This window comes from Ascaphus truei, chromosome 5 (assembly GCF_040206685.1).
Source record: "Ascaphus truei isolate aAscTru1 chromosome 5, aAscTru1.hap1, whole genome shotgun sequence".
Classification (NCBI taxonomy): domain Eukaryota; kingdom Metazoa; phylum Chordata; class Amphibia; order Anura; family Ascaphidae; genus Ascaphus; species Ascaphus truei.
This window is the reverse complement of record NC_134487.1, coordinates 237,583,781-237,606,952: the sequence shown is the minus strand read 5'-3', so window position 1 is coordinate 237,606,952 and position 23,172 is coordinate 237,583,781. Positions and strand designations below refer to the sequence as shown.

At 44.9% G+C, this 23,172-nt stretch overlaps 1 protein-coding gene across 6 annotated transcripts in view; it reads right to left on the bottom strand.

Moving 5' to 3' along the window:
* Positions 1–23,172, bottom strand: part of CAMK2B (calcium/calmodulin dependent protein kinase II beta) — a 105,658-nt gene that overhangs the window by 26,987 nt on the left and 55,499 nt on the right. For 5 of the 6 annotated variants that reach the window (XM_075601778.1, XM_075601774.1, XM_075601775.1 and 2 more), the window contains exons 4-7: positions 22,849–22,903; positions 11,430–11,495; positions 4,367–4,439; positions 2,459–2,561 (exon numbers count right to left, since the gene is read on the bottom strand). In XM_075601778.1, coding sequence (XP_075457893.1) covers positions 2,459–2,561; positions 4,367–4,439; positions 11,430–11,495; positions 22,849–22,903 — 297 coding nt within the window. Of the gene's footprint in view, positions 1–2,458; positions 2,562–4,366; positions 4,440–9,704; positions 9,778–11,429; positions 11,496–22,848; positions 22,904–23,172 lie in introns of all 6 variants that reach the window. The other variant, XM_075601776.1, reaches the window with a different exon arrangement.

Genomic DNA, 23,172 nt, shown 5'->3' with positions numbered 1-23,172 from the left:
TTGGCATTTTTTTCCTGACGTCCATATTTTTTTTTTAATGTCCATTTATTTGTCCTGATTGTATGTATGTCACTATGGGTATACATACGTACAGGACAAATCAGTGGTTGTATTGTATGTTGATTTTTAACGTGTTTCAATTGTTTTTCATGCTCTTTTATTGCACCTGTATTTATGTCTGTAAACTATAGATGGACATACACACAGGTATAATAAAAACTTGTTGGCTTGACTTGTTTGGATGTTTTTTGGAATTGCAATTGGCTGCTTTGTGTTAAAATGTGTTTATAATGTACATGTCATTTTTGCTAATGTTTAGTTAAAGGCTGATTGCTATAGATTATTTTATTGGCTTATTTTTGGAAGATAGATTTATTTTGATGGTTACTTTGACATAGAATATTGTTCACAATGGTTTGTTTGTTGGATTTGAAGTGTGTAATTGATTTGTATTGTAATTGATTGGTGATTGGATTAATTGATGGTAAATTAATTGTGTTGATGCTTTGTTTTTCTTTAATGATTGTATTTTTATCTTGTTTGGATTAGTGTCTTTGATTTGGAACATTCTTTGACATAGTATATATGATGCAAAGATTATTTGTATCATGTACACATTGTCAAATTGAGTGTTTGTATTTTGATTTATTAGATATTGATTGAGCTTGGTGCTGTTTGATATTGGGAGAGATTTGTATTTGGTCATGTACAGTATTTATTTGTATATTGGTTAATCATGCATATACAGTGTGTATATATATATATATATATATATATATATATATATATATATATATATATATATATATATATATATATATACACATGATGAAGCCACTGTACAAATAAATGGGTGAAGGGTGGGTATCGGGTCAGGGTGGCTTAACCCCTTAATGACTGTAGCGGTTAATAACCGCTAAGGTCATTAAGGGGTTAGGGGACATTAGTTTGGCACTTTTTCTTATTTTGTATATTTTTCAGCACACCACTGTATGGACAGGGAGGAAGATGCGGCTGGCCTTCATCGTGGGTGCCGGACAAGGGTGAGTACAAAATGTATTTAATGTATTAATGTATATTTAATGGGCAAATGCATTATTATCCATATGTGGATAATAGTAATTTTGCACATTAATGTATAGTATGTGTTAGGGGGTGAGGGGGATGTGTGTGGTATATTGCTATGTTTATTGGGAGCAATTGTCCCCAATAAACATGCTATTATGCCTTAACCCCTTCATTGCCTTAGCGGATAGCCACTAAGGTAATGAAGCTGCTTTAATGTATTTTTATTAATATTGTGCGGTAGCAGGGGACCCCCTGCTCCCGCACACTATTACTAAAATGTACATTAATGCAGCTTCATTACCATAGCGGATAGCCACTATGGTAATGAATTATTATTTATTGTTATGTGTTTTTTTAATACAAGTGTAGATGTGCAGGGGCTCTCCTGAGCTGAAACACATTGGTTTCAGGTCCGAGGACCCCCTACTTCAGGAGTTACAGGCCCCTTTATGGGGTGCCGGTATCCCCTGCACTTTAAAGCTCCCGCGTCACGTGACCGGGACATTTAAATTCTGCAGGGGATACCGACACCCCATAAAGGGGCCTGTAACTCCTGAAGTAGGGGGTCCTCGGACCTGAAACCAATGCGGTTCAGATGACCCCCTGCTCATGTATACTACTATTAAAACTCATATTTGGCCAGCACGATCGCCTGTAAGAACCGTGCATTGAGACGCAGCGTCTCCATGCAGTTCTTACAGGCTGCTTTGTTTATAATAGTTATTGTGCTAAATAACTTTTAGCACGATAACAGGGGGGGGAAAAGGTGATCGCGCGCTATGGCCCTTTTGGTTAAGGCTGGCCGTAAACGTGCCAAACAGCCTTAGTGAATAGCGCTTATGGCTTCAGCCTTTTGCGGCCGAGCGATAGAACCCATTTTAGCGCTACTTAACGTAGCTTAGTGAATCGGCCCCAATATCTTATTCCTTATCACAAAGTGAGTTTATGTTCTTCTATTTTGCATAGGAACAAACACAGGGATGTCAGGCAGGGCATGAGATTTCACAGAAGAAATGACCATGTGCAGGTGTAGCAGTCGGCACTCCTTAAAAAAAAGTAGAGGTACTCTGTGTGATTTTATGCTTTGAAATCAGAAGAAGAAAAAAAATCATGTTTTTCCTTTTAAAGAAAGTGAAACTGTAAATGTACTAAATATAAAAGTGGTGGTACTCCACACCCTTTATTACGATCGTATTTTACCCCCTGTAAATATGGCTTTGACACCTGACTGTGGTCGTAGATTTTAAGCTCTTGCGAACAGTGTCACAGTGCAGTGCTACCTCTTTAGTAATGGGAGGATTTTGCTTGTGGTTCTGTGTGTGTCCTGCCCCCATCCCCACAGGTGAACCTCTTCCAGCCTCCAACCCCCGCAACCCGCGCCCCAACTCACCGAACCATGCCTGTTGCTCCCCCTGCACCTCTATAGCCAGTCCAAAGTCCGCCAGCTTCACGGCTGCTCCTTTACACTTGCTGGCGAGCAGAAGGTTCTCCGGCTGTTATTAATGGATGTGCTGTTACTCACAGTGAGGAAGGCAGCCCTGAGATTTTGGGGCTTCTGTCTGAACGAATGCTCAAAATACTCAGTACCCAGAACCACTTCTAAATTGGACTCTCCGCACCCTCATCTTCTCTCAGCCGCTCTCTCTATTCTCAGGCCCTTATTCAAGACACTGTGAAGTCTCTTCCCTGTGCTGAAGAAGAATTTAGCCCCAGAGCTGATCTCGTCTCCAGAGCACGGAAGCCCCTACACTGCATATTGCATAAGGGCTATAAGTTACACATCGCTCTCTCTCCTTATTGTGTTCTTTATAGACTCCGGGCACCTTTGTGTCTCTCTTATCCTCAAGAGGGTCTGTGTATCATTCCCTAAACATTAGCACAGAGTAATTATTTTGTCCCAGATTGAGCTGCAATATATCTGCGTCAGGCAGTGTCTATATATTACTCTTCTGTGCGCCATTTTCTTCTATGTCTGCGTTGGTCTGCAACAATATTAGGGATTCATCATGGAGCAAGTGGGAGGAAGTGATTAGGGCAGAATTACAGGTGCAGGTGTAGAAATCATATGTATGAAGAAATGTCTTGCGTTAGTTAAGATTTTCTGGGTTGTTTTATAGTGCAGCAATATGTATCAATGCAATGTTCATTCTTAGCAATCCTTGTACTGTCATTTGTAATAAGTTTCTTTAAAGGCCAAATGAGCCAAATTCTACAACAATATAAATACTCGTCATACGTACTGTATGGTGTGAATAACGCAAAGAAAATGCTAATTTGTTAGACACAAATGCTTCAGCGCAGACCCATTTCTTCATACATTGCGCCCATGGCCCATGGCCCATGGCCCAGATCCACAAAAAGGGTGCAGAACTTTAGCACACTTTTACTCCTATTCCTATTCATTTGAATAGGATTAAAGGTCTGCTAAAGCTTTAGCACCCTTTTATGGATCTGGGCTTATGTTTTGCTCTCCCTTTCCTAACTGGCAGCTCCCCTCTCCCCTTTGTCAGAGCTCCCCCCTCTCGCAGCTCCCCTCTCCCCTTTCTCGCAGTTCCCCTCTCCCCTTTCTCGCAGCTCCCCTCTCTCGCAGCTCCCCTCTCCACTTTCTCACAGCTCTCCCTCTCCCCTTTCTATCAGCTTTCTCTTTCAGCTCCCTCTCTTGTCTGCATGTCTCTTGTCCTTATTACCTGCACCCATCCTCTCTGCCCATCTCACACAGTGTTGCTGCCTCTCTATGCCAACTCCCACAATGGGTCTCTTACAGGAACAGATGCAGCAGGCGTCATGGCCCCTGAGAAATGCCCTTGTGTCTGGCACACGACTGGCACCTCGGCTGTGTCTCTCTGCCACCCTTCTCTCTGCCTGGCACAGCAGATGGTACAGACAGGGCAGCTGGCAGAGTGATGCCAAGTAAACTGCAGTGAGATGGGCACTACGGGAGATGAGCAGCAGAGGGGTAAGAAGAGTGGGTGTATAGAATGTGGGTCACTTAACCCCCTGCTCTAGCACACAGAATAAACAAACAAATATAAACATCTGGGCACAAAGTCACACTCATTAGCATCAAGTAGACATAATTAACCCTTTCCCCCCCCCCCATGCCATGCACCCCTGAAAATAAAGTAGCTCCCCCAAAACCAAATCTCCAACTGCCATGATAGTCCGCCCCCAAACCACAGCTGAAAAAAACAGATGCAAAGCCCCCCCAAGAGCACGTTGTGTATGGGGGAGGGGGTGATGTCCAGCTTGGCATGCAGATGGCAGGAGCGCAAGGTAGGGGGGTAGACACGAAACTCACCTTCAGGTCTCTGTGGACAACCCCCATTTGATGGCAGTGGAGGACTGCTTCAAGAATCTGCTGGATGCAATGACTGCATGCAAACAGCAGGGGGAGGGGGCGTTAGTCAGGTTTGTGCGCTCCCTAAAGGCTGGTGGAGGGGGCAGGGAGGAGAGAAGGATTATCTGCCAACCAGAACCCAAAGTTACTAAGGGCAGGGGTGATATCCTCTGCCTACCGCCCTCTTTTTATAAGTGAACTCTTGCCGAGATGTGGTGTCCCATTTATGCTTTCTCACTGATAAAGGATTAGTTAGGGAAAGACAATTCACTTAGTTGACTCCCATATCCGGACGGTGATCTCACAAGTCTATGGATTTGATTCCAGCAGGAGTCACACTGGCTTTGCGTAGGCGCATCCCTTTATCTCTCTGTGCCTCTTATACCATCCTATAGCCGGGTAATCCAGTCTTCAGACCATATACCCACTTCACATGACATTATCAAGGCATCCAACCAAAGCCTAGTTTGTAAGCTCTTTGGAGTAGAGTCTACTGTTTACAATGTGGGACCACAATCTGACAAGGTGACTCCCAGCCCAGACTCATTGATATGTAGAAATCTGGTTCCATCATTGTCTCCCGGAAGAAGCTGGTGGCCATAATATGTCTGTCCCTTCCCTCTGCTAATTCAGGGCATTCATCAACCCAGAAGGTTTTCTAATAAAGAAGCAACCCTGGGACTCCAAAACATGTTTATGAAATCCCATACAAACAGGATTACAGTTTAATAAAGGCCAGAGATACTAATGTTTTTTTTTTACACAGGAAGCAGACACTATAAGGGGGGTATTCACTAAAGTCTCCCGGCTGTAAAACTTTCTCAAAACCAGTGCAAAAAGGGAACAAGATTTATCAAAGTAAAGGATCCCAGTGAAGTTAGCGTTTTTTTCCCTTCTGATAAATGTGGTGTCATTTGGGCCATCGGTTGTGACCCAGTTTTGCAGAAAGGGGAGTTTGATAAATTGACTCCTAAGAGACAGAAGGCAGAGGAGTCAGACTTATGGGGGGAGGGGGACCAGTCATGAAACAGAACAGAACATAGAACACTGTTTTCATTGTCCTCATTACGTTCATCTTTGATTCATTTAGTTCATATGTTAATCTCGGAACTGTCCAAGATTTGCACTGCGAAACAGTGTGTGATACAGTGTATGTGTGTTTGGCACAGCGTGCGTGCGTGCGTCTGTGCATCTCTGGTACAATATGTGTGTATGTTACATTGTGTCCTCATTACGTTCATCTTTGATTCATTTAGTTCATATGTTAATCTCGGAACTGTCCAAGATTTGCACTGCGAAACAGTGTGTGATACAGTGTACAGTATGTGTGTTTGGCACAGCGTGCGTGCGTGCGTCTGTGCATCTCTGGTACAATATGTGTGTATGTTACATTGTGTGTAGGTGTGCGACACATTGTGTGAGTGTGTGTGTGTGTGACACATTGTGTGTGTGATACAGTATATGTGTGTGATAAAGAGCATGTTTGTGTGATACAATGTGTGTATGTCTGTATGTGAGTAATACATTGTGTGTGTGTGTGTGTGTGTGTGTGATACATGAATGTGATTCAGTGTGTGTCTGCGATACAGTGTGTGTGAGTGATGTAGTGTAAGTATGTGTAATACAGTGTCAATGTGTTCGACAGTCTGTGTATGATTCAGTGTGTGTGTGAGTGATACAGTGAATGTGTGTGTGTAATACATTGTGTGTGTGTGTTACAGTTTATGGACAGCCCTGTTTATATTTGGGAGGTGACTCACTCAGTAGGGTGACCCAGCAGAGGTGGTGGCCCACATTGCACAAATTGTCCAAGGGGTACGGGAGTGTTAGGAGGTGAGGGGATTAAAGGGAAGATAACCGAAGGGTAGGGGAAAGAGATCACAAAAACCGACAGGACTTTACATCAAATAGATTGTCAATATGTCCTGCCACATCCCTCACCCACACAGCAATTAGAGAGGGTGGGAGAATGGGGGGGAGGGGGAGGAGAGAGAGCGTGTGAGAGACAGAGAGTGAAGGGAAAAAGAGGGTAGATAGATATATTGATAAGGAAGAGGGGGAGAGGATCCCATATACAGGCATACCCCGCTTTAAGTACACTCACTTTAAGTACACTCGCGAGTAAGTACATATCGCCCAATAGGCAAACGGCAGCTCACGCATGTGCCTGTCATCACGTCCTGAACAGCAATACCGGCTCCCTACCTGTACCAAAGCTGTGCGCAAGCGAGGAGACTATAGAGCCTGTTACAAATGCGTTATTTACATCAGTTATGCACGTATATAACGATTGCAGTACAGTACATGCATCGATAAGTGGGAAAAGGTAGTGCTCCACTTTAAGTACATTTTCGCTTTACATACATGCTCCGGTCCCATTGCGTACGTTAATGCGGGGTATGCCTGTATAGAGACAGGACACTGAGCTGCAGAGACAGACTGTATTGTGTGGGCAGCACTGTGCTGTAACATTGGACATCAGATGCCAAATGTCACACTGGTCAGTGGCACTTGTGACATTCATTTCCGTGACCATGGGAGCTTCCCTGTGTCCTGAGTGCTTTGTGACCTCTGACCTTTGACCCTGGCTTTCGCACAAAGAGCAATATTGGAGAAGATGCAGCCATGCAGGGGGAAGAGAGTGCACGGCACATAAAAAAAATAAGAGTCACATAGAAAAGAGACAGGGAGAGAGTGCAGGAGGGGGAGGATAGAGAAGGGACAGATGGAGAAGAAGGAGAGAGACTAAAAATAGGAGCCAAAGAAAGAAGAAAAAAAACAACCAAAAGAAAAAATACATACATACAAATACAGAGAGAAGGAAAAGTGGAGAAGAGGAGTGGAATGGAGGGAGAGATTGGGAGAGGGATGGAGGGAGAGAGACTGATGGGGAGAGATGGAGTGCGACAGAGAGAGAGAGAGAGATAGGGAGGTGGAGAGAGATTTGGAGAGGAGAGGGATGTTGGAAGAGAGAAAGAGAGGAGAGAGTGTAAGGACAAAAAGGATGCAGGGGAGAGGGAAAGTAAAAGAGGACTGGGGGAGGAGAAAGATAGAGGGAGAGAAAAAAAGGTGAGGAAAGACATAGGGGAGAGCTGGATGGAGAGAGGGAGAGGAGATGGGAGAGAAAAGAGGACAGAGATGAAGGGAGACAGAAGGAGGGAGTGGTACGAGATAGTTGGAGAGGCGGGGGAAAGAAGAGAGATGGAGAAGAGGAAGAGGAGGAGAGACATTCATTCAATTGTGATAGTGCCAATCTGGGCCCACTAACTTAATTGGTAGTGTATGCGCTATAGTGCCCTGATCAGCACTATACCAGTTAAATGAATACCCCAAAGACTGAGACAGAAATGGAGGCCGAGGAAGAAAGGAACATGGGGAGGGAGGGAGGGAAAAGGAGAGGGGAGGAAACCTTATATTGAAGGAGGGTCAGGATGGAGAGCAATAAATGTTTAATACAGGAGGAGTAGTAAGGGAGGGAGACGAGGGGAGGAGAGTAAGGGCCTGTGAGATGCAAACTAAATCAAGCATGGTGCTTATTAACTCATCCCCTGTAGAGCATTGCAGGCTAAACCTGTGGGGAAACCCACTACCACACTTCCTTGTGAGCAGGTGCATGGAACAGTGCATGCTGGGACTTGTAGTCCTGCTGACAGGTAGGGGTGAACTCTGACCTCAGTGCCTCTCTGTTTATTGGAAGATGAGCTTTAGATAGGTAAGGGGAGAAGAGACAAAAAAGGGGAGAAGAGACAAAAAAGGGGAGAAGAAAGAAGCAGAGAGAAAAAAGATAGAGTGTGAATGTGTGTAAGAAAGAAGATAGAATGAGAAATAGAGATTGGGGCAGAGAAAGAGTGAGACAAAGCCAGACAGACACTGAGAGAGACAAAGACATGAGTGTGAGAGACAGGGTGGCAGAGGAAGAAAGAGAAAGCATGAGAGAGACAGAGAGAGACCAAGGCCCAGGTACAGTATACGCATGCCTAAACATGGCGTTACTCACATTAATATTCTGAAAAAGGGTGGGGTGGTGGTGTATTAATTGACTCCCTAAACACTCCTCTATACAACATGTGGAGAGATAGCTGTAAACACACCTAACATACCTTGGAAATATGCTAACTGAAATAATTTCAATGTACTTTGCATATTCAAATTAGCGTATTTTTCAGGTATCTCAGGTGTGTTCACCGGTATCTCTCCACATGTTGTATGGAGGAGTGTTTAGGGAGGTGTGCAAGTCAATCGTTACTCTACTAAAATAACAGATTTGTCCTCAAGTGTGGCTAACGTCACTGGCAGCTAACACAACGTTTTACTAGGATATTGTGCCGTTAAGCCTATGCTGATGAAATATACAACTGCTGTTGTTTTTGTATATAATTAGCTTTGGCGATGTGTGTTAACCTCTGGGATAAAATAACGCCCATCACTTTTTTCCCCGTTATTGTCACAATATTTTCCCTGATTTAACAGAATTTAGCGCATTTGGCCCTGGGAGAGACAACGACAGAAAGGGAGACAGTGAGAGAGAAAGAGAGTGGGAGAGAGAAAGTGAGTGGGAGAGAGAAAGTGAGTGGCAGAGAGAAAGTGAGTGGGAGAAAGATAGGGGCAAAGAGAAAGAGAGTAAGAGAGAAAGTGAGTGTGAGCGAAAAAGTGAGTGTAAAGTGAGTGTGGAAGAGAGAAAGTGAGTGGAAGAGAGAGAAAGTGAGTGTGAGAGAGAGAAAGTGAGTGTGAGAAAGATTGTGAGAGAGAAGGTGAGTGGGAGAGAAAGGTGCAAAGAGAAAACAAAGAGAGTGAGACGAGTAAGAGAGAAAGTTGATGAGGGAAACGAGAAAGACGGTGGAAAGTGGGGGTATACAAAAGAGGGAAAGACAGAGAAAGGGCAATAAACAGAGAGGAATGATACTGCTAGGGCAGTTTAGATAACCCCATTAACTGATTCACAGCTGGAGAGGCGTGAACACCCTTTGCTTTGGTGTGAATGGCTATATAAAGAGTAGTATATGGATATATATACACACCACCCTAAAACAGTTAGGCAATTATCTGGTGTATCTTCTCATGCCCACCTGGATGCAGATGGTACCCAGACCACCACAACTCTATATTGGAGTGCTCACAAACCCCCACACTCCCCCCCCCCCATCCCCCATCCCTTCCTCCCAGAGTGTTTATGCATCTCCAGCTCCACATGCACAGTGTCCCCAGAGTCCGATGTTAAGGAAGTGAAGGGTGCAGTGCCCGCGTGCGTCACTCCTGACCTGAGTGCCCCCCCATGCCATGTCCCTCTGTGGATACTGACCTTCAGATCCCTGTGCACAATGTCACAGGAGTGTGTGAAAGAAACACTTTCTAAAATCTGATGAAGACAGTGACTGTAAAACAAAACCAGCAAACAGGGGGCACGGAAGGAGAAACAGGGGGGAGGAGCACAAGGAGGAATGGGGGGCAACAGTGGGAGGAATGGGGCAGAACGGAGGGAGGAATGGGGGAGAACGGAGGGAGGAATGGGCGAAAACAGGAGGAATGGGGGAACAGATGGGGCACAGGGGAGAAAAGATGGGGGATGGAGGGAGGCATAGAAAGGGGGAGCACAGAAAGGAATGGAGGAGAAAGGAATTGGGGGCATATAGAAAGGAATGGGGGGGACGGGGAAGGCACATAAGGGGGCCACAGAGAGAGGACGACAGAAAGAAGAGGGGGATAAGAGGATTGGGTATGGTGAGAGAAGAGAAAGTGAGGGGGGAGAGGGCCCAGGAGGGACACAGAGTGTTGGGCACAGAAAGAGGAGGGCACAATGGGTAGGTGGTGGAACAGATGCATGGAGAAGGCATGAGATACATTCCAGGACAGCAGGCAGCAGATTCAAGGGGGAGTTAATATTATCGTCCACCCCAATGGAAGGATATATGAGGGGGCATCAGATCAGAACAAAGGACAAACAGACAGGGGAAGAACAGATTGAGAAAAGGGGATAAGGGACGAGAGGAGAGAAACACAGTGTCTTAACATCACAAAACAACACGTCAAAGAGGAGGGAGCATGCAGGGCGGACTGTACAATGACATCATTATTATATATAATGACAGGGGTGACCTAGAGGTAACTGCTTTGTCTCTGAAGTGGGAGAACAGAATCCCAGTGTCAGCTCCCTGTGAGTCTGGTGACGTCCCTTTATATTTCTGTCACCTAAAATTTGATTGCAAGCTCTTGGGGGCATTAGGGGTAAAGTCTGCTGTGCACAGCCCTGTACACACTCTCCACATTACACAATATCTACCTGTACAGTGAGTTATTAAGTGTGAGAGTGTTTTGTTTAAGCCACTGCCCTTTGAAGTGGGAGACCAGGGTCTTGTTTCCGGCAACCTTCCACAAGCCGGTTTGCCTCCCACAGGTACAAAAAAAAAAAAAAAAAAACATTTTTGGAGTGTTAGCTCTTCTGCTCAGCAGAGATGTGTGGAGTTCGTTTTTGCCAAAAGTTTTCTTTTATTGTGCAAGAAATTCTCAACGTTTGGAAAGGGAACTTTGCATTTAACCCTTTCGCGGCTGGGGGAGCTCTGCCTTGCCGGCTGCTGTTGCAGCGTAAGGGTTCATTTTGATTGTGTCCGTCCCCCCCAAAATGGCAGAAAATCTGCGGAAGACCCAGCAAATTCGCAATTTTTAGCCCCTGAACAGAGAATTTGAGAATTTGCTGATTCTCCTAAAAATGTTCTCTCTCTTTTTTTTTTTTTTTTTTTACTGCTAACGTTGCTATTTCACAATTTTCCTCTGGTCACAAATGTCAAGATCTCTGATTTTATGCAGACATTTCTCACATCTCTTCTGAGCAGATGCTTTGTTTGTAATTCATCTAAATCACTGATGTCATGTAATTAATGTCTTGTAATTCCACTGTGCCCTGACAGCACTGGCCTATAACTGCATAAATTATTATGGCGGTGATTAGGGGGAAAGGGCAGGGCAGGGGGTCGGGCGAGGGGGGCAGAATGGGTAAAGGGGGAATATTTTGGGGTAACAGGATACCCACCTTGCATCGGCTTCACTGTAATATTCCCGTGCCACTATGTCTTCAAACAGCTCCCCACCTGTGACCCTATAATAGAGCAGAGGTGAAAAGATAGGTTACATAGTTACATAGATGAGGTTGAAAAAATACATGTCTGTCAGGTTCAACCTATGTTAAATTTAGACCACAGATACTTTATCCTATATTTGTACTTACAGAATATTGATCCAGAGGAAGGAAAACAAAAACCCCACTGATATATCATCCAATGATATCTCATAAGGGCAAAAATAAATTCATTGATGACTCCAAATATTGGCAATCAGATTACTCCCTGAATCAACATCCTTCCCATGTTTACTTATTTGGTATACCCCTGTATACCTTCCCTTTCCAAAAAGACGTCCAACTTTTTTTTTTTAAAGATATCTATTGAATCTGCCATCACAGTTTCCATGGGTAATGAATTCCACATTTTAACTGGCCTACTGTAAAGAACCCTTTCCCTCCTGACTGCAATATTGGCAATCAGATTACTCTCTGGATAGGTGAGCAACAAGTAGCCCTTAACCCAGAAAATCTCACTCCAGTCCTCAAGACCCCCCCTCACACCCCCCCCCCAAGAAAAAGAGAGGGGGGGGATAGAGGGGGGAGGGGTGGGGATGGGGATGGGGGTGGAGGGGGTGAGCCTCCCCTGTGCCGCTGACCCTGGCATCCTTCAGGCTGTGGCCTGGGTGGTCATAGTTTCTCCTATCGGATTCTCTCAGGTGTCAGTGAGTCTCCCAGGGTTCCCAGATTTTGTAGTGACTTGTAGTTTTGCGTTTGAGAAACGCCGTCAGACGTTCCATAAGCATTACGTCGTCTATTCTTCTCTTAACCGCCTGAATGGAGGGGGGAGAGATCTTTTTCCAGGAGAATGCCACAGCACACCAAGCCGCGGAAAGGATGGAGGAGATTAATTTTCCTACTGGGCGGTCAATTTCCTCTATTGGCCTGCCCAGGAGGAAGGTCAGTGGATCTGGGGCTAATGTGAGGCTAGTTATCTCTTGGATTAAAGTTTGGATAGAAAGACAAAATTTTGGGATTTTTGGGCATGACCACCAAATGTGGGCCATGTCTCCTCTCTGTCCACAGCCTCTCCAACATAGATCTGAGGCCAGGGGGTAGATTTGCTTCAATCTAACTGGGGTAAGATACCAGTGGAACATGATTTTGTAGATATTCTCTTTTGTTGTGGTACAGTTCCTGAAGCAGCGTCCCATATATCCTCCCAGTTTTCTCTATCTATGTCTATACTTAGTTCCGCCGCCCACTTGGACATGAAGTCGTGAGTGGAGGGGCCTGTTGTTCTCTCCATACCAGCGTATATGTTAGAAATCAATGCTGTTTGATGTGTACTAGTTCGGCAGAGTCTCAAAGTTGGTGAGGGGAGGATACTCAAATTTTGGGGACAGTTTTTGAAGAAAATGTCTAATTTGGAGATACTTAAATGGGCTCAGTTCTGGGGCCTCGTGTCTTGTTCGTAATTCTTGGAAGTTCAGCAGCCTTCCATCGCTCAGTAGGTCGGCAACCACCCTAACCCCCTTCAGACGGAAATAGTCGAACTGTTTTGGTTCACATCCTGGGGGGAAATGGGGATTGTTGTGGATCGGAGTAAGCAGCGAGCCTGGAGCAGTTAGTTTAAACTTTGATCTGCATTTCCGCCAAACTTCCCAGGTGTGTCTGATGGCACCAAGGTCGAACCTACGGGGTGGTTTATCCCCCTTGTCTATGCACCAAAGGAGGGCTTGCAGAGAAGGCGTTTTTACGTAGTGGGATTCAATATCTCGCCAGCTATAGAGACCCGGGTCTGCGTTCCACACTACGGCTTGCCTCAACTGGGCCGCTAAATAGTACTTTGTGATATCTGGGACACCCAGGCCCCCTCTTCCTCTTGACGTCAGGAGGACCGATCTGGCCACCCTGGCCACCCTGGGCCTTTTGCCCTTCCAGATGAAGTTGAACATTTTATTCTGGATGTTCTTAAATTCAGGGCTGGGAATATGGATCGGGAGTGCCTGGAAATAGTTTAGCAATCTGGGGAGTATATTCATTTTTACCGAGATCATCCTTCCGATCCATGAGATCTGGTAGTCTTCCCATTTGTCCAGATCTTTTTTGATTTTCCCGAATAGGGCCGGGTAATTATATTTGTACAGTGATTGGTAGTTGCCTGATACATTCACCCCCAGGTATTTAATGTATGAGGAACTCCATCTATAATTAAAGTTCAGTTTCAGTAAATTAACTTCCGATTCTGGTACATTAAAGTGTAGGGCTTCTGATTTGTCATTATTAATTTTGTAGTCCGAAATTTTGCCGAACTCCACCAATTCTTTATGTAGGTTGGGAAGTGATGTTTGAGGGTGGATTAGGGACAGTATTATATCGTCGGCAAAAAGCGAGATTTTGTAATTTGTATCTCCAATTGGTACGCCCTGAATGTTTATGCTCTCGCGTATTTTGGCCGCCAGGGGTTCGATCGTCAGGGCGAAGAGGAGAGGGGACAAAGGACAGCCCTGCCTTGTACCATTCGTTATTGGAAATCTCTGCGCTGTGCCTCCCGGGAGTTTGATTGTCGCCGATGGATTTTGGTACAGTGCTCGGACCCCCTCTAGGAATGAGTCCTTGAAGCCAAATTTTTGTAAGGTTTTGTCTAAGAATACCCAATTGATTCTGTCAAACGCCTTCTCTGCGTCTAAGCTCAGGAGAACTGCCTTGGTGTTTGTAAGGTTAATGTGGTCTATTATATTTATAATTTTGCGGGTGTTGTCTGAAGCCTGGCGGCCCGAGACAAATCCCACTTGATCGTTATGGATAAGTCTGGGTAGGATGGGGTTTAATCTGTTAGCTAGTATTTTGCTATATAGTTTTAGGTCGTTGTTCAACAGCGATATGGGGTGGTAACTCCCACATTGCATTGGGTCTCTCCCCTCTTTGTGGATTATTGCTAGGTTAGCCTTTGACATCGATGCTGGTATGGGGTCACCTTCCATAAAGGAGTTGAACAAGTCCAGTAAGTAAGGAGATAGGGACGGGAGAAACCTCTTATAGTAGGCGTTTGTGAATCCATCAGGGCCGGGGGCTTTGGATAGTTTTAGAGCCTTTACCGCATCTGCCAATTCCTCTTTTGTAATTTTCCCATTAAGTGTCTCGTTCTCCTTCTCTGTCAAGGATGGGAGGTTGCAGCTATCTAAATAGTTTGAGACTGCCGTAAGCCTTGATGGTCTATTATTTTCCTCTTGGGTTCTGAGGTTGTATAACTTGGTATAAAATTTGGTGAATTCCTCCGCAATGTGTCTGTCATTATATAATATATGACCTGACCAATTCTTGATCGCAGTTATTTGGGACCTCTTTTGTACCCCTCTTAATTAACTGGCCAATAGTCTGTCAGCTTTGTTGCCCTTATCATAGTATCTCTGGTTAGTCCATCGAAGGGCTTTTCGACATCCTCAAGTTGGATCTTTTTCAACTCGAGTAATGACATCTCTTTAATATGTAGCCCCCTCTTTTTCAAGGGACCAAAAGTAATTGGACAATTGACTCAAAAGCTGTTACATGGACAGGTGTGGGCTATTCCTTCATTATCAATTATCCTTTCATCATCAATTAAGCAGGTAAAAGGTCTGGAGTTGATTCCAGGTGTGGCATTCGCATTTGGAAGCTGTTGCTGTGAACCCACAACATGCGGTCACAGGAGCTCTCAATGCAAGTAAAACAGGACATCCTTAGGCTGCAAAAAAAAAGAAAATCCATCAGAGAGATAGCAGCAACATTAGGAGTGGCCAAATCAACAGTTTGGTACATTCTGAGAAGAAAAGCACGCACTGGTGAGCTCTGCAACCAAAAAAGGCCTGGACGTCCACAGACGACAACAGTGGTGGATGATCGTAGGATCCTTTCCATGGTAAAGAAAAACCCCTTCACAACATCCAGCCAAGTGAAGAACACTCTCCAGGAGGTAAGCATATCATTATCCAAGTCTACCATAAAGAGAAGACTTCACGAGAGCAAATACAGAGGGTTCACCACAAGGTGCAAACCATTCATAAGCCTCAAGAATATAAAGGCCAGATTAGACTTTGCCAAACAATATCTAAAAAAGCCAGCCCAGTTCTGGAACAGCATTCTTTGGACCGATGAAACTAAAATCAACCTGTACCAGAATGATGGGAAGAAAAAAGTATGGAGAAGGCTTGGAACGGCTCATGATCCGAAGCATACCACATAATCTGTAAAACACGGTGGAGGCATTGTGATGGCATGGGCATGCATGGCTTACAATGGCACTGGGTCACTAGTGTTTATTGATGATGTGACAGAAGACAGAAGCAGCCGGATGAATTCTGAAGTGTATAGGGATATATTGTCTGCTCATATTCAACCAAATTCAGCCAAGTTGATTGGACGGCACTTCGCTTTACAGATGGACAATGACCCAAAACATACTGCGAAAGCAACCCAGGAGTTTTTTTAAGGCGAAGAAGTGGAATATTCTGCAATGGCCGAGTCAATCACCTGATCTCAACCTGATCGAGCATGCATTTCACTTGCTGAAGACAAAACTTAAGGCAGAAAGACCCACGAAGAAACAACAACTGAAGACAGCTGCAGTAAAGGCCTGGCAAAGCATCACAAAGGAGGAAACCCAGCGTATGGTGATGTCCATGCGTTCCAGACTTCAAGCAGTCATTGCCTTCAAAGGATTCCCGACAAAGTATTAAAAATGAACATTTTATTTATTATTGTGTTAATTTGTCCAATTACATTTGAGCCCCTGAAATAAGGGGACTGTGTATGAAAATGGTTGCAATTCCTAAACGTTTCATACAATATTTTTGTTCAACCCTTTGAATGAAAGCTGAAAGTCTGCACTTCTATTGCATCTCGGTTGTTTCATTTCAAATCCATTGTGGTGGCGTACAGAGCCAAAATTATGAAAATTGTGTCAGTGTCCAATCATTTCCGGACCTAACTGTACATGTATAAACAGAAATCCTTACACTACAGTCTCTCCCTCAGTATATACTGCTATATAGATTATCATTACAACAACAAGGAAATCATCCTTTCATGTCCCCTAATAGAGCCAACAATGTAGAAAACAAAAAAAGCAGATATATTTACAAATGGAAATACAACAAAACCCCACAGATGTAAAAACGTATATATATTCTATTCTCCATAGAACCTAACTCCTCCTATTGCTCCATATAACCGCTCTCTACAACTCCTCCTATTGCTCTATATTACCCTCCCCCCCGATAACTTCTCCTATTGCTTCATATAACCCCTCCCTATAACTCCTCCTATTGCTCCATAAAACCACTCCCTTTATCTCTTCGTATTGCTCCACATACCCACTCCCTATAACTCCTCCTTATAGCAGAAGGGGGGGGGAGGGGTTGAGAGCAGCTATATGAGAGGGAGGAAGTGGTAGGGAGCGCAGCAACGCAGTTTGAGAGGGAAGAAAACTGTCTGTGTATTCAGAGTGATGACAGAGGTGAAGCTGGCTGAGAACGTCCTTCTGCGGAGGTTCAATGTGGTGGTGAGAAAGTGCATGTCACTCCAGCATCAGGAGCACATGAAGCAGGTGGTGAAGGGAGCTGATGATCCTGAGTGTGATTGGGATAGCAGGCCACGGTAGTGACAAGGAAGGAAGGGAATACCCTTCAGGAGTTTCCGGAGGCCTTGCCGATGGGAGTGGCGTCTGAGTTGTGAGTGTTGGGGCAGGAGCCTCTGGTGGCAGAGATGCAACAGACAGTGATGTGTTAGCGTCACATGACAGTTTGGGCTTCACGGGCGGCTGAGGACCTGGAAGGGTCTCACCAACAGGAGTTTGGAAGCTGGACCCAAGGGGAGTGGAGACCAGAGCATCAGGAGCAGCGCTGCAGGGCAGTGGCAAGGTGCCCTGGGAGGGCCACTCAACAAGCCTCAGGGCAGAAGGAATGAGGAAGGGCTGTTGATGAGATATCTGCTACAGTGGGAGGGCTTAGGTTCCTCAGTAGTGGTGGGAGCAGCACTGGTGAAATGGGGGCCAAGGAGGTGGCAGCTGGCAGCCTAATGAGTTAACAGGATTTATTTAACAAAAATAAAGCCAAAATGGAGAAGCCATGTGTGAAAAACTAAGTACACCTTATGATTTAATAGCTTGTAGAAACACCTTTAGCAGCAATAACTTGAAGTAATCGTTTTCTGTATGACTTTATCAGTCTCTCACATCGTTGTGGAGGAATTTTGGCCCACTCTTCTTTACAATGTTGCTTCAGTTTATTGAGGTTTGTGGGCATTTGTTTATGCACAGCTCTCTTAAGGTCCAGCCACAGTATTTCAATCGGGGTGAGGTCTGGACCTTCACAGGGCCATTGCAACACCTTGATTCTTTTCTTTTTCAGCCATTCTGTTGCAATTTGCTGGTGTGCTTGGGATCATTGTCCTGTTGGATGACCCAATTTCGGCCAGGCTTTAGCTGTCGGACAGATGGCCTCAGATTTGAGTCTAGAATACTTTGGTATACAGAGGAGTTCATGGTCGACTCAATGACTGCAAGGTTCCCATGTCCTGTGACTGCAAAAACAAGTCAAAATCATCACCCCTCCACCACCGTGCTTGACATTTGGTATGAGCTGTTTGTGCTGATATGCTGTGTTTGGTTTTCGCCAAACGTGGCGCTGTGCATTATGGCCAAACATCTCCACTTTGGTCTCGTCTGTCCAAAGGATATTGTTCCAGAAGTCTTGTGGTTTGTTCAGATGCAACTTTGCAAACCTACGCCGTGCTGACATGTTCTTGTTAGAGAGAAGAGGCTTTCTCCTGGCAACCCTTCCAAACAAACCATACTTGTTCGGTCTTTTTCTTATTGTACTATCATGAACTTTAACATTTAACATGCTAACTGAGGCCTGTAGTATTTTGCAATTTCTCAGAGCATTGCACGGTCTGACCATGTGGTGAATTTGCTGGGATGTCCACTCCTGGGAAGATTGGCAACTGTCTTTAATGTTTTCCACTTTTGAATAATCTTTCTCACTGTAGAATGATGGACTTTAAATTGTTTGGAAATGGCCTTATAACCCTTCCCAGATTGATGGGCAGCAACAATTGCTTCTCTAAGATCATTGCTGATGTCTTTCCTCTTGGGTTGCTAAGGAAATGGATTTTTGGGTGGAATTGATAACACCGAAGCAGCTACCATTGGGGTAAATTGTGCGCCTCCCTTCATTCAGGTAAATGCAGATTTGGTGGCATGGGAGGAATTCCTGAGTTTATACAATGGCAGGATGCTGTGGAGGGCTCAGGGAGTGGATAATAGGGAGCATCATTGATATACAGATGCTGCTGTGTCCATGGGTTTTGGAGTCTATTTTCAGGGTTGACAGCAAAGTGGATAGGTTCATGGCTGATTAAAAATGTGACTTTCCTGGAGATATTGTGGATGGTAGTGGCAGTGGAGCTATTGGGGGGGTCGTTTGGCCAATCGGGAGGTCAAGTTTTGGATGAACAATATGGGAGTAGTGAAAGCGGTAAATGGCTTGGGGGATTAGTCAGTTGAGTGTTATTGTACTGGATTGTTTAAGGGGGAACATTTTCTAACAGGTTGCTAATGCTTTGTCTTGCTTGCAGTTAGAGGAATTCAGAAGGCTGTCTCCAGAGGCTGTTCAGTATTGTCAATGCTGCCCTCCATCTCTGTGGGAACTGATGGTGGAGCAGTTATGGACCTGGTGTAGCCTTCTGTTTATCCAGGTACGTGGGTTGCGTATGCTTCACCATGGGGGGAGTATGTCGATTTGGCTCAGAGAGTGGATAATGCGGGAGCATTGGTGGGTTTGTTTTGATGAAGGTGGTAAGCACCGAAACGTTGGATCTCTGACTGTATCAGTCATTAAATGACCATATTGCATTAAGTCTTTTGCATAATTTTTTGGTGTGCACGGCTCTCCCCTTTTTGATACTTATGCTTGTGCCCTGACTAGGTCTCCTGCCTGCTGCACCCTTGCTCTTGTCTATTTCTACCTGGGTCCCCTAACATTAGGGTCATCCCAAGCTGCATCCGTCCTGATTTCTCCTTCTGTGTTTAACTTTTGTTTTTAAGCGACATGGATTTAACTGAGGGTTCAGTGAATACGAAGATGGCTGCTGTGTCATTTTTCCTAAGATTACTGTGTTTGAAGGACATTTCTAAAGCGTTCATGGTGTGGGGAGCAGTGGCTGGGTTGAAGCGGTTGTTGGCTTCAAAGAATGGGAGGAGGCCAGTAACTCCACATATGTTGGAAGGTCTTGTGAGGGTGATGAAATATGTTTGTTCAACCCTATTTGAAAAGGAGTTGTTCAGTGTAGCATTCATGATGGCATTTTTGGGTGCATTACAGGTCAGTGAATTTGGTTTGTGCCTCAATGAAAGGAGACGGAGGTTTAGCTATGGAGGATGTAAGGTTGGACGTAGATCGGGTCATTTTCCTTGATTAAGCAATCTTAGGACTGATCAAATGGGTTAACAGGCTTAGCAACAGTGTCATCTGTCCAGTGAAGCGGCTGTGAGCCTTTTTGCACATAAGACCAGCAGTTGCCAGCCCACTGTTGGTGAATGCGGGTGGGGTGCCATTGTCAGGGTTCCAGTTTAGGAGGGCTTTTCATCTACTGTATGTCTGCAGTATTTAAGTTTGGTCAGTGAGAGGTACACAGGTGCAACTCGGTCTGGAATAGGTAGCAAGACGATTTGGCGTTTGAGTTGGTGGGGATGTAATCGCTTCCAGAGCTATACACAGCTGTGATTAAGTTATCACTGTCTGGCATGTTATGTTAACTTTAGGTTGGTCGTGCATACATGGATAATGGGAGATTATGGGAGATTCATATGTGCACTGGGCTGAGAAGCGGGCTGATGTTTGTCCGTATGGAACGAATCTGGTGTTGCAGGTGGACTGAATAACACTATTTTGGTGGGGCATGATATGAGGGTAGTTGTAGCCAAAGTTGTGGTTTTTGTAAAGGACAGAAGGGCTCCACAGGTGATGTTGGTGCACTTGGTGGGGTAATGATGTGGTAGCAAGGCAGTCATTTGATGATGCATGCAATCCGGAGGGACCCAGCTCAGTTGCTGGTTAGTTTTAATGGTTTGAGGTTCATTTGGTCAAAAAATTATCTTTAGGAGGGTTTAGCGTGGGGCTCGGAACGTCAAAGCGATTGAACGAAGCAGAAGGAAAATGAATAAAGCGATGGCGAAGTTTGTGTGACAACTGGGTGGTAGGGTGGCGTGCCACTCCGATTTTGACTTGGGTAACATGGGTCTATATAGATAAAATGGAATTAATCGTTCAGATTTTGAATCTGAACTATTTAATATAACACTGCAGGATGCGTTGGAGAAGGTGCTAAAGGCAGCAGGCATAATTTAAGTGTTTAAATAGCAGCGGTTGTGGCAAGTTTAGTTCATTTGGTGGCATAAAGCCCTGTCACAGTGGGTGGTGTGATATTTTGATGCCTAAGCGAGGAAGTTGGTGAGAGAGAGCTGTATCCACTGGGCGCAGGGAACTGCTTCAGAGAGGTCGATTACTTTGGAAAGTGTGCTGGGTGGTATCTAGCTGGGCTTTAGGGCCACAGCTGGGCACTGTTGGTCTGTTAAAATGTTTGAGTACTTTGGTAGGGTAAAGTGTGAGTTAAACTGTTTGAGTGTATCATTGTGATTAATAAAGCTGTGGCCATTTTAACCTCCAGTTCGGTGTCGGTGGTTGTTATAGATAAAGGGGCAAGGTTAGGTTGGGGAGGGAAGACAAGGACGAGCAGAAGCTCGAGGCTACAAAGTCATGAGGAAGAGGGGAGAGAGAGGAAAATATACAAAGTGGAGAAAGAGAAATAGAGATAGGGAAAAAGAGAGCAGAAGAGAGAACATATTTTGAGTATGGAACAGTAGCATAAATTAGTAAGAAGAGTGAAAATAAAGGCAAGATGAAGAGAAAGAGGGGGAGGGAGCAGATGAAGGAATGTAGAGGCACTGTCTAATTGCAGAGGGTTCAGGGGGCTCGGTACTGTGTTATATATAGAATGATGAGGCTTCCAATCTGTGTCACTGCAGTGTGTGCTTTTCAATAGAAATGCAAGGGGAGGGGAGCAAAGAAAGCACGAGAAGCAGGGACGGGAAGGAGGAGTCTGGGAGCTGCAGACATACAGTGTACAGGAGTGTGGCAGCACAGGGTGACAGAGCCCTGTGTGCACAGGAATAGCAAATAATGCTGCAGGGCATGATGGAGGTACAGTGACAGAGCTGTGTGTGCGTGTGGGTTCACTACAGGAATAGCAGATGACGCTGCAGAGCAGGATGCAGGTGCAGTGATAGAGGTGCCTGTGGAGGTGGTACAGAAATTGAAGCGAAAAGCTGCACGGCAAGATAGAGGTGCGATGACATAGCTATATGTGTAAGGGGTTTGGTGGTACAGTAGGTACAAGAATAGCAGAGAAGACTACAAGGCAGGAAGGAGGTGCAGAGTTGTACTGTATATGTGTGCGGGGAGTCAGTTCAGGAATAGCAAGGGGGTTGCAGGACACGATGGAGGTGCAGTAAATTTCAACTCCACTCATCTCATGTCTTCATGTAAAGCCCAAATGTAACATGTTCATGTAACACCAAATACAAGCTCCTCCCCCCCACCCCCCCACTCCCTGTTTCTGCACCAACATCCTCTGCAGAAGGAATGAACTCAGGGGAAGAGTGGCTACACTATATCTGTACCCACAAAATGAGATACAGCCACCCTTGCTGTACCCATACAGACACATAGAAAGGCAAATAGACAGCCCCCCTTCAATATCCAATTACAGACGAACACCACCCTATCCAATCTATACAATGCCCAGAACTTTTAGAATGGGAGCACTCTGATTGGTTCAAGCTGTTAGCATGAATACACAAAGCCCTCCCACCTCTTCAGAATGTTTAATTCAACCCCAAATCCAGTGGAGTCCTCCTTTGTTTGGTGTTAACTTTAAATGCACTGAGGCTTTTGTGTGTAGGCTACATGGGGGGAAGAGACTTGGCACAATGTCATAATGAGATGCATCAAAGTCTGTGCCTCTCATGGTCGCGGCATCTATGAGATCTGACAATCAACCTTCTACGTAAACTGGCACGAAAGACCATTTTTGTACCACAAAGTTAAACCCTTTCACTGCCTGCAATACACTGTAATATATAACTGTAGCATGCAAACAAATGCATTGCAGGCCTCTCTGCAAGTGAAAGGGTGAACATGGTTAGTGGCACCTAAGAGGGTGTCTCAGGCACAGGATAACTTAAAGCCATTCAGGTTTACGAGTGACACCCTCTCACCACTTCAGTGGCAGGTGCTGCTAGCTATTCATTTGTAAGAGCAGGTGGGTTATACAAATATGGTTAACCACTTACAGGTCGAAGATGAGATAGTGGAACCCTTCCTCTGATATACTGTCGTGGAGCCGCACTGTAGAAAGAAGGGACATGGGGGGTTAAATGAGCAGCAGTTACTATGTTACATAGTTACATAGTAGATGAGGTTGAAAAAAGACATCCATCCATCAAGTTCACCTATGGTAAATTTAGACAACAGATACTTGATCCAATATCCGTACATACAGTATATTGATAAAGAGGAAGGCAAACAAAAAACCCCAGTGACATATCATCCAATGAAGCCTGTCAAGGGACACCAATGCTTTTAACACCTTAATTACCGAATCCTTTGATTGAATA